This window comes from Myotis brandtii, unplaced genomic scaffold (genome assembly GCF_000412655.1).
Source record: "Myotis brandtii unplaced genomic scaffold, ASM41265v1 scaffold687, whole genome shotgun sequence".
NCBI lineage: Eukaryota > Metazoa > Chordata > Mammalia > Chiroptera > Vespertilionidae > Myotis > Myotis brandtii.
Window position 1 is genome coordinate 35094 of NW_005370687.1, and position 13017 is coordinate 48110.

At 60.8% G+C, this 13017-nt stretch overlaps 1 protein-coding gene across 4 annotated transcripts in view; it reads right to left on the reverse strand.

Annotated features, from left to right (window-relative positions):
• RAB44 (RAB44, member RAS oncogene family) overlaps positions 1–13017 on the reverse strand; it is a 30218-nt gene that overhangs the window by 9632 nt on the left and 7569 nt on the right. For 2 of the 4 annotated variants that reach the window (XM_014529632.1, XM_014529635.1), the window contains exons 2-8: positions 10554–10665; positions 8519–8693; positions 6942–7085; positions 6189–6279; positions 5735–5830; positions 3918–4105; positions 18–3193 (exon numbers count right to left, since the gene is read on the reverse strand). In XM_014529632.1, the coding sequence (XP_014385118.1) occupies positions 18–3193; positions 3918–4105; positions 5735–5830; positions 6189–6279; positions 6942–7085; positions 8519–8693; positions 10554–10665 (3982 nt within the window). The remainder of the gene's footprint in view (positions 1–17; positions 3194–3917; positions 4106–5734; positions 5831–6188; positions 6280–6941; positions 7086–8518; positions 8694–10553; positions 10666–13017) is intronic. The other 2 variants (XM_014529634.1, XM_014529633.1) reach the window with 2 other exon arrangements.

Below are 13017 nucleotides of genomic sequence, written 5' to 3' on the forward strand. Positions count from 1 at the left end.
CCAGGATGGGCGCTTACCCACAGTGGCTGTCAGCCCAGAGGCGAAGGTGTCCTGGTGCAGCAGGTGCAAGAAGGATGTTTTACCCACGTTCGAGTCTCCCAGGAAGATGATGTGGTAGATGTAATCAGGGTCGGCTGGAGGCTCGCTGCCCGTGGGGCCCCCTGGGGAGGGGGTCAGCCCAGCCTCCCCGGAGCCTGTTCCTGGGTCTTCAGGCCTGTTCTCTGCCCGAGGCTCACGGGGTGGTGGGGGGCCTTGTTCTCCCTCCGCTTGAGCGGCTGTGGGTGGCAGCGTGGGTTGGGCTTCCAGCGCAGCCTCCATGCTGGGCAGGGTGTTCGTGGGCGGCTGGGGCCCTGCCCCACCCCCAGGCTGAGCCCCCCGAGGGGGAGAGTCCCTTGGAGGGGACGGTCTTCCAGGAGCAGGGCCTTCTGCCTCAGCCTGAGCCTGCGCTGTGTCAGGTGGGAGAGGGGCAGGCAGGGAACTTCGCTGGGGGCGTTCTGAGGGCCCGGTCCTCAGGCCCCGAGCCTCAGAGGGCAGCTCTGAACTGAGGCCTGGCCTGCCCTGGCCCCCCTGTTTCCCCTCCTCCTCCCTGGGTTCCTCCTCCAGACTCTGCTGTGGGAGGGCAGGCAGCCCACTAAGCTGGACCTGGCCAGGAGCTTCCCTTAGCCCCCCGGGACGGCCCTCCAGCACATCTGGGCCCAGCTCACCCTGCTGCGCCACTGCCTTCGTGGGAGCCTGAGCCACACACTCCAGACCCTCTGGGGGCTCAGCCAGGGGAGCCTCAGCCACACCCTCCAGACCCTCTGAGGGCTCAGCCAGGGGAGCCTCAGCCTGACCTACACCCTCCAGACCCTCTGGGGGCTCAGCCAGGAGAGCCTGACCCACACCCTCCAGACCCTCGGGGGGCTCAGCCAGGGGAGCCTCAGCCACACCCTCCAGACCCTCTGAGGGCTCAGCCAGGGGAGCCTCAGCCTGACCTACACCCTCCAGACCCTCTGGGGGCTCAGCCAGGAGAGCCTGACCCACACCCTCCAGACCCTCGGGGGGCTCAGCCAGGGGAGCCTCAGCCACACCCTCCAGACCCTCTGAGGGCTCAGCCAGGGGAGCCTCAGCCTGACCTACACCCTCCAGACCCTCTGGGGGCTCAGCCAGGAGAGCCTGACCCACACCCTCCAGACCCTCGGGGGGCTCAGCCAGGGGAGCCTCAGCCACACCCTCCAGACCCTCTGAGGGCTCAGCCAGGGGAGCCTCAGCCTGACCTACACCCTCCAGACCCTCTGGGGGCTCAGCCAGGAGAGCCTGACCCACACCCTCCAGACCCTCGGGGGGCTCAGCCAGGGGAGCCTCAGCCACACCCTCCAGACCCTCTGAGGGCTCAGCCAGGGGAGCCTCAGCCTGACCTACACCCTCCAGACCCTCTGGGGGCTCAGCCAGGAGAGCCTGACCCACACCCTCCAGACCCTCGGGGGGCTCAGCCAGGGGAGCCTCAGCCACACCCTCCAGACCCTCTGAGGGCTCAGCCAGGGGAGCCTCAGCCTGACCTACACCCTCCAGACCCTCTGGGGGCTCAGCCAGGAGAGCCTGACCCACACCCTCCAGACCCTCGGGGGGCTCAGCCAGGGGAGCCTCAGCCACACCCTCCAGACCCTCTGAGGGCTCAGCCAGGGGAGCCTCAGCCTGACCTACACCCTCCAGACCCTCTGGGGGCTCAGCCAGGAGAGCCTGACCCACACCCTCCAGACCCTCGGGGGGCTCAGCCAGGGGAGCCTCAGCCACACCCTCCAGACCCTCTGAGGGCTCAGCCAGGGGAGCCTCAGCCTGACCTACACCCTCCAGACCCTCTGGGGGCTCAGCCAGGAGAGCCTGACCCACACCCTCCAGACCCTCGGGGGGCTCAGCCAGGGGAGCCTCAGCCACACCCTCCAGACCCTCTGAGGGCTCAGCCAGGGGAGCCTCAGCCTGACCTACACCCTCCAGACCCTCTGGGGGCTCAGCCAGGAGAGCCTGACCCACACCCTCCAGACCCTCGGGGGGCTCAGCCAGGGGAGCCTCAGCCACACCCTCCAGACCCTCTGAGGGCTCAGCCAGGGGAGCCTCAGCCTGACCTACACCCTCCAGACCCTCTGGGGGCTCAGCCAGGAGAGCCTGACCCACACCCTCCAGACCCTCGGGGGGCTCAGCCAGGGGAGCCTCAGCCACACCCTCCAGACCCTCTGAGGGCTCAGCCAGGGGAGCCTCAGCCTGACCTACACCCTCCAGACCCTCTGGGGGCTCAGCCAGGAGAGCCTGACCCACACCCTCCAGACCCTCGGGGGGCTCAGCCAGGGGAGCCTCAGCCACACCCTCCAGACCCTCTGAGGGCTCAGCCAGGGGAGCCTCAGCCTGACCTACACCCTCCAGACCCTCTGGGGGCTCAGCCAGGGGAGCCTCAGCCACACCCTCCAGACCCTCTGAGAGCTCAGCCAGCCCTGCCGGGAGGACTCGGGCTCCTCTGGGCTCCAGTCGGGGTGCGGAGCCCGCAGTATGAGGGCCCTGGTGGAGGGCCTCCCTCTGCCTGGGTGGCTTGGCTGGGACAGGCCCCGCCCAGGAGTCCCTATCATCTGGGTCTGAGGTCTGGAAGTGTGTGCTGGGCCCCGCTGGGGACTGGGCCGGGGGAGAAGTCCCCTGGGGAGGGGGGCCAGCCCCCAGAGGAACAAGCACTTCGAGTGCAGCTGCCACCAGGCCCCCTGACTCCCCAGCTGGAGCCGCGGGGAGAAATGACTCCCCAAAGAAGTGGGTCTCAGGGCCAGGCCCGGGCCCTTCCTGAGGGTGCGCGCCGCGACGCTCCACGGGCCGCGTTGCACTGAGGTCCTGCCCACCTGGGTCCACTGCTCTCCCTTCCTCGGGCCTGGTTGTCACCCCAGGGGGGCTCCTTGGGGCCCCATTGGAATCTGAAGATGGCTCCCGACCAAATAGCAGATCGTGCTGCTCTGAGATGGAGATCTGCCTGACCACTCGGGGTGTCTGGGGGGCTGAGGGGGATGTGGGGGTCGCGGGCGGGCTCCACAGGAGCTGTGGGGTTCTGTGCCAGGGGCTGTTGAAGCTGTTCAGGAGCCGGTCCCAGTCATCATTGTCCTCGAACAGTCCCGGCAGGGGCGCCTCCTCAGAGGAGACCGCCTGAGGGTCGGGAGCCTCGTCCTCACCTGCTCTGGGGACACTGGAAAGGGGTGGGAGCTCAGGTCAGGGAGGCAGGCGGACGCACACCAGTCCCGCCTGCAGCCCTCACACAGCTGACACCTCAGTTGCACACGAGACCTGTGAGTGAGTGTGAATGTGCATGTGTGTGTGAGTGTGTGTGTATGAGTGTGTGTGAATGTATTCAGGTGTGTGTGTGTGTGAGTGTGTGAGTACGTGAGTGGGTGTGTGTGAATGTGTATAAGTGTGTGTGTGAGTGTTGAGTGTGTGTGTGAGTGCGTGAGTGCATATGTGTGTGCATGAGTGTGTGAGTGCGTGTGTTAGTGTGTGTGTGTGTGAGTGTGAGTGTGTGTGTGAGTGTGAGTGTGTGAGTGTGTATGAGTGTGTGTGAGTGCATGAGTATGTGTATGAGTGAGTGTGAGTGTGCATGTGAGTGTGTATGTGAGTAAGTGTAAGTGTGTGTGTGAGTGAGTGTGTGTGAGTGTGTGTGTGTGTGAGTGCGCGTGTGAGTGTGTGTATGTGAGTGAGTGTGAGTGTGTGTGTGAGTGTGTGTGTCCAAATCCCAGGTGTGGCCTTGGGCACATGACTGTCGCTCTGCCCTTCAGTTTCCTTGTCTGGGGAATGGGCCTGACAGTGTCGTGGGGTCTATGAGGGGCCGTGTGTGCTGTGCTGACAGCCGGAGCACAGCCCCTCCCTCCTCCAGGAAGCTCCTGGTCCCCACCCCAGCCTGGGCGGCAGCCACCTGCCTCGGCTCCTTCTCCACCTGCCAGGACACGCGGCTCCTGGCGAAGTTCAGGTGCCCCTGGGTCATCTGCAGCTGCTCCTGCACCTGCTCCAGCCGCCCAGCCAGGTCCCGCTGGGCCTCCCGAAGCTGCAGCTTCTCGGAGCCGGCCTCCCGGTGTGCGCTGCTGAGGCGCTGGAGCTCGGCCTCCAGCTGCAGGAAGGGACAGGAGGGGGGGTGAGGGGACAGAAGCCAGCTGCCCTCCAGGACAACCGACAGCCCCCCAGGCCATTGTGGGGCACAGGTCCAGGTCCCCAAGGCCCAGCTTAAAGCAGGACTGGAGGGGTGACCCTCCTTCCTAACTGACTTCATGACCTCCCAGCGGGAGGGAGGTTTGAGTTGCTGGGTGGAGAGGGCACAGGGAACTGCAGAAACACAAACTGCCATGGCCAGGAGGCCGGCCTGTGGGGCCACGCCCTCCATCTGTCTGCAGGGAGCTCCTGGTCCAGCAGCCAGTCCCACGACTGGGAGACGGAGAGCTGCTGCCCACGCCGCGGGAGGCAAAGCCCTCCAATGGCCCAGGGCCCTGCACAGCCCCCCCCACCCCGTTACTTCTCTGACCTCCTCTCCCACTGCCACTCTCCCCTCTGTTCCAGCCACAGGTCTCCTTGCTGATCCTTGAACACTCGCAGCGCATGGGCCTTTGCACTGACGGTTCCCTCCTGCCTGCTCTTCCCTGCTCATCGCATGGCCCGCCCCTCACCTTCTTCAGGTCTTTACTCCAATGTCTTCATCTATCAAAACCCTCTGTCCCCGGCCCGGCTTCACTCTATTCTCCTCCGCACTTTGTTATCTGATATGTTATAGGTTTTCTTTGCTTGTTTTACCCTCCGTCTCCCTGACCAGACAATAACTCTGTGGGCAGAGGCTGTGTGTCATGTTCCTCAGAACCTGGGACTGCCCGGCACATAGTAGGTGCATCGTAACTAGCTGTTGGGTGAAGGGATGAAGGGCCTGGGACAGAGCTTCAGGGGGGACAGGACACTATGGCCCCACGTGGAAGTCCGACCTTCTCCCTCGGCAGGAGGGGCCTGGTGCCTCGGGGGCACCTGGGGCACCAGCCAAGGCAGCGCTGGGAGAGCAGCCGAAGGGATGCTGGTGTCCGACAGCCCAGATGTGAGTTACTGCGGTCGGTGGTTTAGAAGTTGAAGCGCGAGACCGTGGGGCAGGGTCTCAGGCCAAAGGCTCAGCCACAAGGAGACCAGGAAGTGACCATCAGCTACCGGACCCAGTGTCAGGGCAGCAGATCCTCTGCCCGGGGCCAGGTCAGATTCAGAGACAGGAACAGCCATGATGGGTAAAGCACCGGGCACCTCACCGGGTTTTCTAAGGCAAGAGTTCTGAACCCCCCTTCTCGGGGAGGAAGTTAGAAACCTGCCAAGGCCGCTCAGCTGCCCACGGAGACGAGAGTGGACACCACCTCCGGCCCAGCCTCCCCAGCAGCGAGGCCTGGGGTTTGCCCTGCGCTTTCCTGCTCCAAGCGCTTTCCACTTATCGCCTCGTGTTACACACCAGCCGGGAGGTGCAATAGATGTGGCCAGTCCCGTTGCGCAGGCGGAGAAACTAAAGCCGGGCAAGCCAAGGTATTTCCTCAGGTTTGCACTGGAACCACAGGGATTTGCACCCACCCCTTCTGGCTCCTGTCCCCCTGCTCCCGCTGCCCTACCTGGCTCACCTCAGAAAGGGCCACCACGCCTTTCCCAGGGGCCACCCTCATGCATCCTCAGGCGGGGGGCCAGCGTCTGAGTCCTCAGGGACCGGGCTCCGGCCGCCCGCACTCACCTCCCTCTGGCCCTCGGCCAGCTGCTGCACCTCGCGCTCCTTGGCCTCCAGGACCTCCTGCATCTGCGAGCTGAGGGCCAGGTCCCGGGAGTCACTCTGAGGAGAGAGAGGCCTCAGGCCCTGGGCGGCAGCATCTAAAACCCAGCCAGGCTTCACCTCCCCCTGGGCCTGGGGCGCAGGGTCCCAGCGGAAGGGGTCTCAGGACAACTTCCCTGGCTCAGGCCTGGATTGTGGCAACAAGGACACCGAGGCCCAGCGAGGGGGACCAGCCCCAGGGGACAGAGCGAGACCCCCAGAGAGGGGACGGGGCTCGGCACTCCTCACCCCATCTCCTGGTCAGGGGTGTGAGAGGACCCAGCCACCTCCTGCCACCCCACACTGGCTGGGCACCGGCCCCACGTCTGGGCCAGCAGAGGGGTCCAGGGCAGGGGAGGGCAGGCTGCCGGGAGCCCACCTTGGCCTGCAGCTGCTGCTTCTGCCGGCCGATCTGCTGCTCCATCTCCTCGTACAGCTGCTGGACCTCGCGTTGGTGGTCAGAGTCCCGCCTGGAAGGGGTGGGAGGTGGGCCGGGCAGCGCTTCAGCGACCCCGGGCCCTGCTGCCGCCAGAGGCAGCCCGGACCTGGTTTGGAGTCCATCTACTGCTCAGCTCGCTTGGTCAGGGATCCCCGACCCTCGTTACCCTGGAAACGGTTATCCCAATGGCAGCCCCTGACCCACGCAACCCTGACATTGGTCACGCGGATCCCATCACCTGACTCCTGTAGCCATCGCCAAGATATTGGTCCCCTGGCCCTGTCACATGGTCCCCACCACTTCACACCCTGTCCCCACATCCCTCTGTCACCATCCCCCTGCCTCCATAGCTCAGCCCCCCTGCCTCCCAGAGTGGAAGGGAGGGCCATCCCCAGGGCTGCCACATGCATTGCCATCTACATGAGTGGCGCTCCTGGAGTTGGCTGCCACAGTGGCCCTGCACCAACACACACTTGGCATCCCACTCTGGACAAAGGCCAAACTCTGTCCTCCCCACACCCCCAAAGCCAGCCCTTCCTCCAGCTTCGCTCCGCCCATCCCAGCCTCCAGGCCCTGCGTGGCCTTGGCCTCCATCCTTCTGCAGCCGAGGGAATCCCATTAAGATTCAGCCGCTACATGCAGAGCTCCCACTACATGCAGACACCCAGTGGGCGCGAACCCCCACCCACTCACTTCCTCAGGGTCAGCTCCAGAGCCTCCTTGTCAGCCCGTGCCTCCTGCAGGCGGCTGGTCATCTGCGCCAGGAAGCCCTCCAGGTTGCCCGCCAGCTGGGGCTCCTCCTGCCTCAGCTTCCCCCACAGCTGCCAGATCTCCTGCCTGGGGAGGGGGGAGCCAGAGATTAGACCTGAGGGGGCCCAGGAAGCAGAGGGGGCCCCGTTCTCCATGTGAATGGCAACACTCCGAGAGACTGGAGCACCTGGGCTACAAAAACCTATTGACCTCTGTAGGTGCAGCCAAATGCCATGCCCCCCAGGAGTCTCTCCCAGGTGTGCCCAGGGAGAGGCCCTTCTTTTTTTGAATCCTCCCCCAGGGATATTTTTCCATTGATTTTTAGACAGAGTGGAAGGGAGGGAAAAGGAGAGGGAGAGACAGCGAGAGAAACATCAGTGTGAGAGAGACACATTGATGGGTTGCCTCCCACACACACCCCAACCTGGGGCTAGGATCAAGCCTGCCACTGAGGTACGTGCCCTTGACCGGAATCGAACCCGGGACCCTTCAGTCTGGGGGTTGACGCTGTAGCCACTGAGCCAAGCTGGTTAGGGCTGCCCTCTCCCTTCTTGAACCCCACAGTACCCTGGTTCTCTGTGGTTTGGTGATTGATTGTGGGGAGGGGGACTGGGAGCCCGATGGCCCAGGGCCTCCGCTGCCTTCTCTCTTCCCCACGCCCTAGCTGTGTGATCTTTGGCAAGTACCATGCCCTCTCTGGGCTTGTTTGTAAAACAGGGAGGCTGATACCTGCCCAGCAAGTTCTCCAGAGAGTGAGACACGCCCAGTGAAAGCACCCGCTTGGGCCTGGCACATGGTTGGCACTTGCTGTATGTGAACACAGATGCCAGAGAGCTGAGAGCAGGCCAAGCTGCCAAGGAGGTGAACGGCTCCCACCACGCCTGGCCCTGCAGCCTGTACCCTGCGTCCCACCCTGCCTGCCCCACAACCCGGGCCTGCCCTCTGAGAGCCGTTCCCACAGCCCTGGGGGCAGGCGACCCCCTCGCTGGCTCTGACCCCCTGTGGCAGATGGGGGTGTGGGAGGGGCATTTTTAGGCAGGGCCCCCCTTTCTTTGAGCGAGTAAACCCCAAGAGCCCCAAACCAGAGCCAGTTAGGAGGGAACACCCTGTCTCGAAATCTCCCAACCCAGGGCATCACCGTCCTCACACCGCTCAAGTGGGGACCCTCTTTTTGGGTTAAGAAAGGCACCCTCAGAATGTGAGGACCCGTGGGAGGCTGCCCCAGCTCGGTAACCCTCCGGAGGAGAGATTCTAGGGCGGGACAGGGCAGGGGCGGGGCCAGGGCTTATCTTCTCCCCAAAGCTCTGCCTCACTCCGCAGCCAGGGAAAGCAGGTCAGAGGTTACGCCACTTGCCCCACGTCACACAGCTAACAAGTGGCCAAACCAGAATTTGCACCCAGCTCTACCTGGTCCCACTTTCACACTGTGTCCAGGCGAGGCCTCGCCTACGCGGACTGGCAGTGCCCGTCCTGCCCCCGCCCCCCTCCCCACACACACACACACACTGTGCTGGCCTTACTCAGGAAGTGAGTGGTCACCCCCCAGCTGCTCCATGAAGGCGAGAAACGCCTCCTTCTCCTCCGCGTCCGCCTCCTCCAGCACGGGGAAGCTGGTGGCCGCGGACCCGCGCTTGGACGACAGTGGCCTCCTTCCGCGGACCCTCTGGCTGCTCGGGCTGGAGCCAAAGATACTCTCTGTGGACAGAGGGGGACAGAAAAGAGGGGAGTGGGGTTGGGCTCAGCCCCTGGCCCCTCACCTTGCTCGTGTCAGCATTTTGAAAAACCCTAACTTTTGTCTGTCCTGAGTCTCCTCCCTTAAGCCCCCCCAGCCGAGAATGGCCTGCTCCAGCCCTTGGGGGAATAATTATATCCGTTCTGGTCACATTTCTACAGGGCCATGTTCATCATTCCTCATGTCAGCCAGGGAGGCTACTGACGGCAGCACTGTGCCCATTTTACACATGAACATGCGAGGCCCAGAGAGGCCTAAAGAGCTGCTGGAAGTCACACAGCGGCTCCATGGAGGCCAACACATTCTTCCTTCACCCAGAATATTTATTGAGCACAGAATAGTTATGTGCTGGGGACAAAAATGGCCCAAATCCTTGTCCTAGTAGAACTGACATTGTAGTGAGTGCCTAAAAGGACACTTTTTAAAAAGTAAATTTGCTAAGTGAGCTAAAGGAATAAACAGGACCATTTCCGTTGCTACTGGGGGCTACTTTAGAGCGAGTAGTTAGGTGTGCCCTGAAGACTTTGAACCGAGATGAGAGTAGCAAGAAGAAGCAAGTCATGTGCCTTCCTGGGGAAGCGTACTCCAGGCAGAGAGAACAGCACGTGCAAAGGCCCTGCGGTAGGAAACAGACTGGCACACCGGAGGAGGCGAGTGGCACTGAGTGAGCCGAGAGGCTGGCAGAGTCTGGCTGGTGCTGCCCTGTGGGCCCAGGAACAGGTGTAAATTGTGTTGCACAGGCAGGGGCAGCCCTGGGGTGCTGGGCAGGACTGGATACTGATAGGAAGATGGACCTTGGGGGTGCATGGACAACAATGTTCCCTCTGCCCCCATCCTTGATTCCAGACCCCAATTCCCCCTCCCTACTCCCGGCTTCCCAATCACCAGAACCAGAGCACCCACCTCCTGGGCAGCCCCAACCTATAAATGCAGATTCCTGGCCTCCTTCTCTGTTGCCCGCCAAACTTTTGGAGACCAGCAAACCAAGAACCCTAGATGGCTCTGCATTAACGTAAGGCCAGCTGGGCTCTGCAGGGTCTCGAAGGACACCACACCTCCCACTCCCTGGGCCAGTCTCACCCCCGGAGAAGGGGGAGTATCGTTCCCTCTGGTCTTGGTCTCTCTAGTCTCACCCCCGCAGAAGGGGGAGTATCAGAAGGGGGAGTATCGTTCCCTCTGGTCTTGGTCTCTCTAGGTCCTTTGGGGCCTGTCTGGAGAAGCGGAGTGGAGGTAGCCCTGCTCAGTGAGGACTAAAGGCCTGGGAAGCCCCACCCCCTAAATATCACCCTTTGCTGCTCCCTGGGACCTAAATTCCCTTCACCAAAGCCGGGCTGTGAACTTCCTCAGAGGGAAACAAGGCTGGGGTCTCAAGAAGGGGGGGGGGGGTTGGTTGCTTAACTTCTTGCTCAAGGGAAGCCTTTTGTTGGGGAGAAGACAGGGAGGCATCAGAAAGCAAACCTGGCAGCCTCTCTAGAGAAGGGGGGTGCTGAGGGGACCCCCAGGCCAAGAACGGCTCTGGCCGGTGGGAGAGGAAGCGATCCCATCTCCTGGGCTAGAGTCTTAAGGCTCAAACCACCTGCCTTCCCACCAGGCTGAGTGTCCTCGTCTCCACAGTCACCAGGATTGTCTTCCACACCCTGAGCTCCCTTGGGGGTGCTGTGAGGGTCCCCTGGTTGCTAAGGTCTCACTGTTGCCTGTCCGTCAGCCCAGCCTGGCCCCGTGCTGGGCTCACTGCAGCGATGCCTGCCCGTGCGGCCAGCCCCCACAGCGCCTCCTCCCGGGACGGCCAGCCCCCACAGCGCCTCCTCCCGGGACGGACATACTCAGCCCAGAGCTGAACTCTTCCAGGGAGAGGTGTCCCTTCCGCTCCACATCCACCCAGTCAAAGATCATCTCCGGCTCCTCCTCGCTGCCCAGGAAGCTGAACTTGGCCACCTGCAAGGAGGGGGTAGATTGGGTGCTGTTCCCACTGGGCCACCCTCAAAAAATAGAGGCGTCTGTCATCAGCCGCCCCCACCTTCCCTCTCCCCAGTTTTGGCGTCCCACGCCTGCTGAGCCTGAGCCAGAGCCTGCCCTGCGGCTCCCGGACCCGGACCCTGTCCGAGGCAGCCTCAGCAGAGCCTTGAACTTCTCCACACCTTCCCTATCCTCCCTCCTACGTCAACATTTGCCTGTCCTGAGTCTCCTCCCTTAAGGACCCTGATCAAGGACAGTGGGGAATCCACCCCAGATTGTGTTTATCGGAGTCCAAAAATTAATCTGGAACTTGAAAATAAGTCCCCGGGGTGGACAGCATGTTCCTCAGGGGCAAAAGCCCCCGAGCATCTTCTAGAGGAAGGCGCAGAATTCATCTCGTGGAGCTGCTGAAAGGGCCCAGACTAGAGAAAGTCACGGGTTAACTTGTAGGTTTTGTCCGAGAGAGATGTAAGTCGTTTCTGTCCAATGGAACAGATGACCCCAAAGATTTACGGCCTATTGGACATTAACCAGCTTTTAAAACTCCAACTCAGCATTTCTAACATTTCCTTGTTAAATTTCCTAGTTTTTAAAATGCTCTTTCAACCATTCATAACCTCTCTCAATTATTGAGTTAAATAAACCTTTGATGATTCATCTTAGTTTTTGCCTAAGGGGCATGAGTGTACCTTCCTGGAAGTTACATTTGGACAGTTTTGGAGGTTCCATGGAGATGCCCAATGGACTCAGCTGTCGGAACCAAGGAAGCTGCTTTGCTGGGGAAGTGAGCCGGCACTTGGGGCGCGTGGAGGGAGTCCTGAGTGTGATAGAGCTTTAAGTCCGCTGACTCTGTGTCTCTAGTTTTCTTTTGCGGAATTTGCGTTTTTTATTTTGGTGGCAGCAGTGGTGGGGAAGACAACAGAAAGTCGGATTTGCTCATCTTCTGTGGGTGGTGGCAGTGTTTGCTTTTCTACGTGTGACTGCCCATTAGTTAGGAGTTGTGTTCCCACTGGGAGGGAGAGCCGCTTTTTGAGACCTGGACTGGTGAGTTTTTCTGTCTCCGTGCTGACTTTTGACCTGTGGCTGGAGTCGTAAAAATAAAGTCAGAGTCACTCTATGTTTGTGTGTCTACATCATCCGTAATCAGAGAGGCCTTATCTCTTACTGTGGGTGTGAAATAACTTCCTACTTCTGGAGGTATTAATAGCTTAGAGTCCAGGGGTTCTGTATTGATTGGTTTGTAGAGACAGCTAAGTGTCTACATAAATCTAATGTTTCCCGAAGTCAGAGGAAATAAAGAAACCAAATTTCTATGCTTTAGATGTGCTCAGCTTTTTTGTTTTAAGTCCCCCATACAAGAAGTTGTTAGCTCAGAAAACTTTTAAGGAGCCAGGTTCAATAATTAAGGTGAATCTTTGGACAAATGAGATTAGTTTTAAAATCTGGGTTACAAGACACAGATAATAGTTATATCTGTGTTTTCTCTGCTTTATATTAAATACTAGAGGCCCAGTGCACGAAATTCGTGCACGGAGGGGGGGTTCCCTCAGCCCAGTCTGCACCCATTCCAATCAGGACCCCTTGGGGGGGGTATCCGACCGCTGGTGGGATCAGGCCTAAACTGGCGGTCAGACACCACTCTCATAATCTGGGACCACTGGCTCCTAACAATTCACCTGCCTGCCTGCCTGATCTCCCCTAACCCCTCTGCCTGCCTGCCTGATCATGCCTGATCACCCCTAACTGCCTCTGCCTGCCTGCCTGATCACCCCTAACTGCCTCTGCCTGCCTGCCTGATCACCCCTAACTGCCCTCCCCTGCCAGCCAATTTGGTTCTGATTGGTCAGTTTCTATGCCAGTCAGCATCAAAATCTCCACCGCCTAGGCAGCTTTTGGCTCCTTACATTCACTCAGATTTTGTTCTGATTGGTCAGTTTCTATGCCAGTCAGCGTCTCTGGGCCTATCAATGGGGCCTGATCAGAATAGCTGGGCTGACCAGCAGCCCTGGTGGAGGCCTGGAGAGAAATGGAGGCAGGGCTGCTGGCCAGGCCGGGAGAGAAAGAGAGGCAAGTTCTGATCAACAGCTGCCACAGAGACTACAGATCAGACCCTGCCTCTCTCTCTGCAGGCCTCTCTCTGGGCCTGATCCGCAGCCCCCTAGGCAGTCAGTGCTGAGTCTGGGTGCCTGCAGCGGCCACAGTCAGTGCTGGGTTGTGACCCAGCACTGACTTCCCGTCTGGTCAAAGTCCCAGTGATTGTTATGACCCTGGCTCTTTATTATATAGACTAGAGGCCCGGTGCACAAAAATTTGTGCACTGGGGGGGGGGGG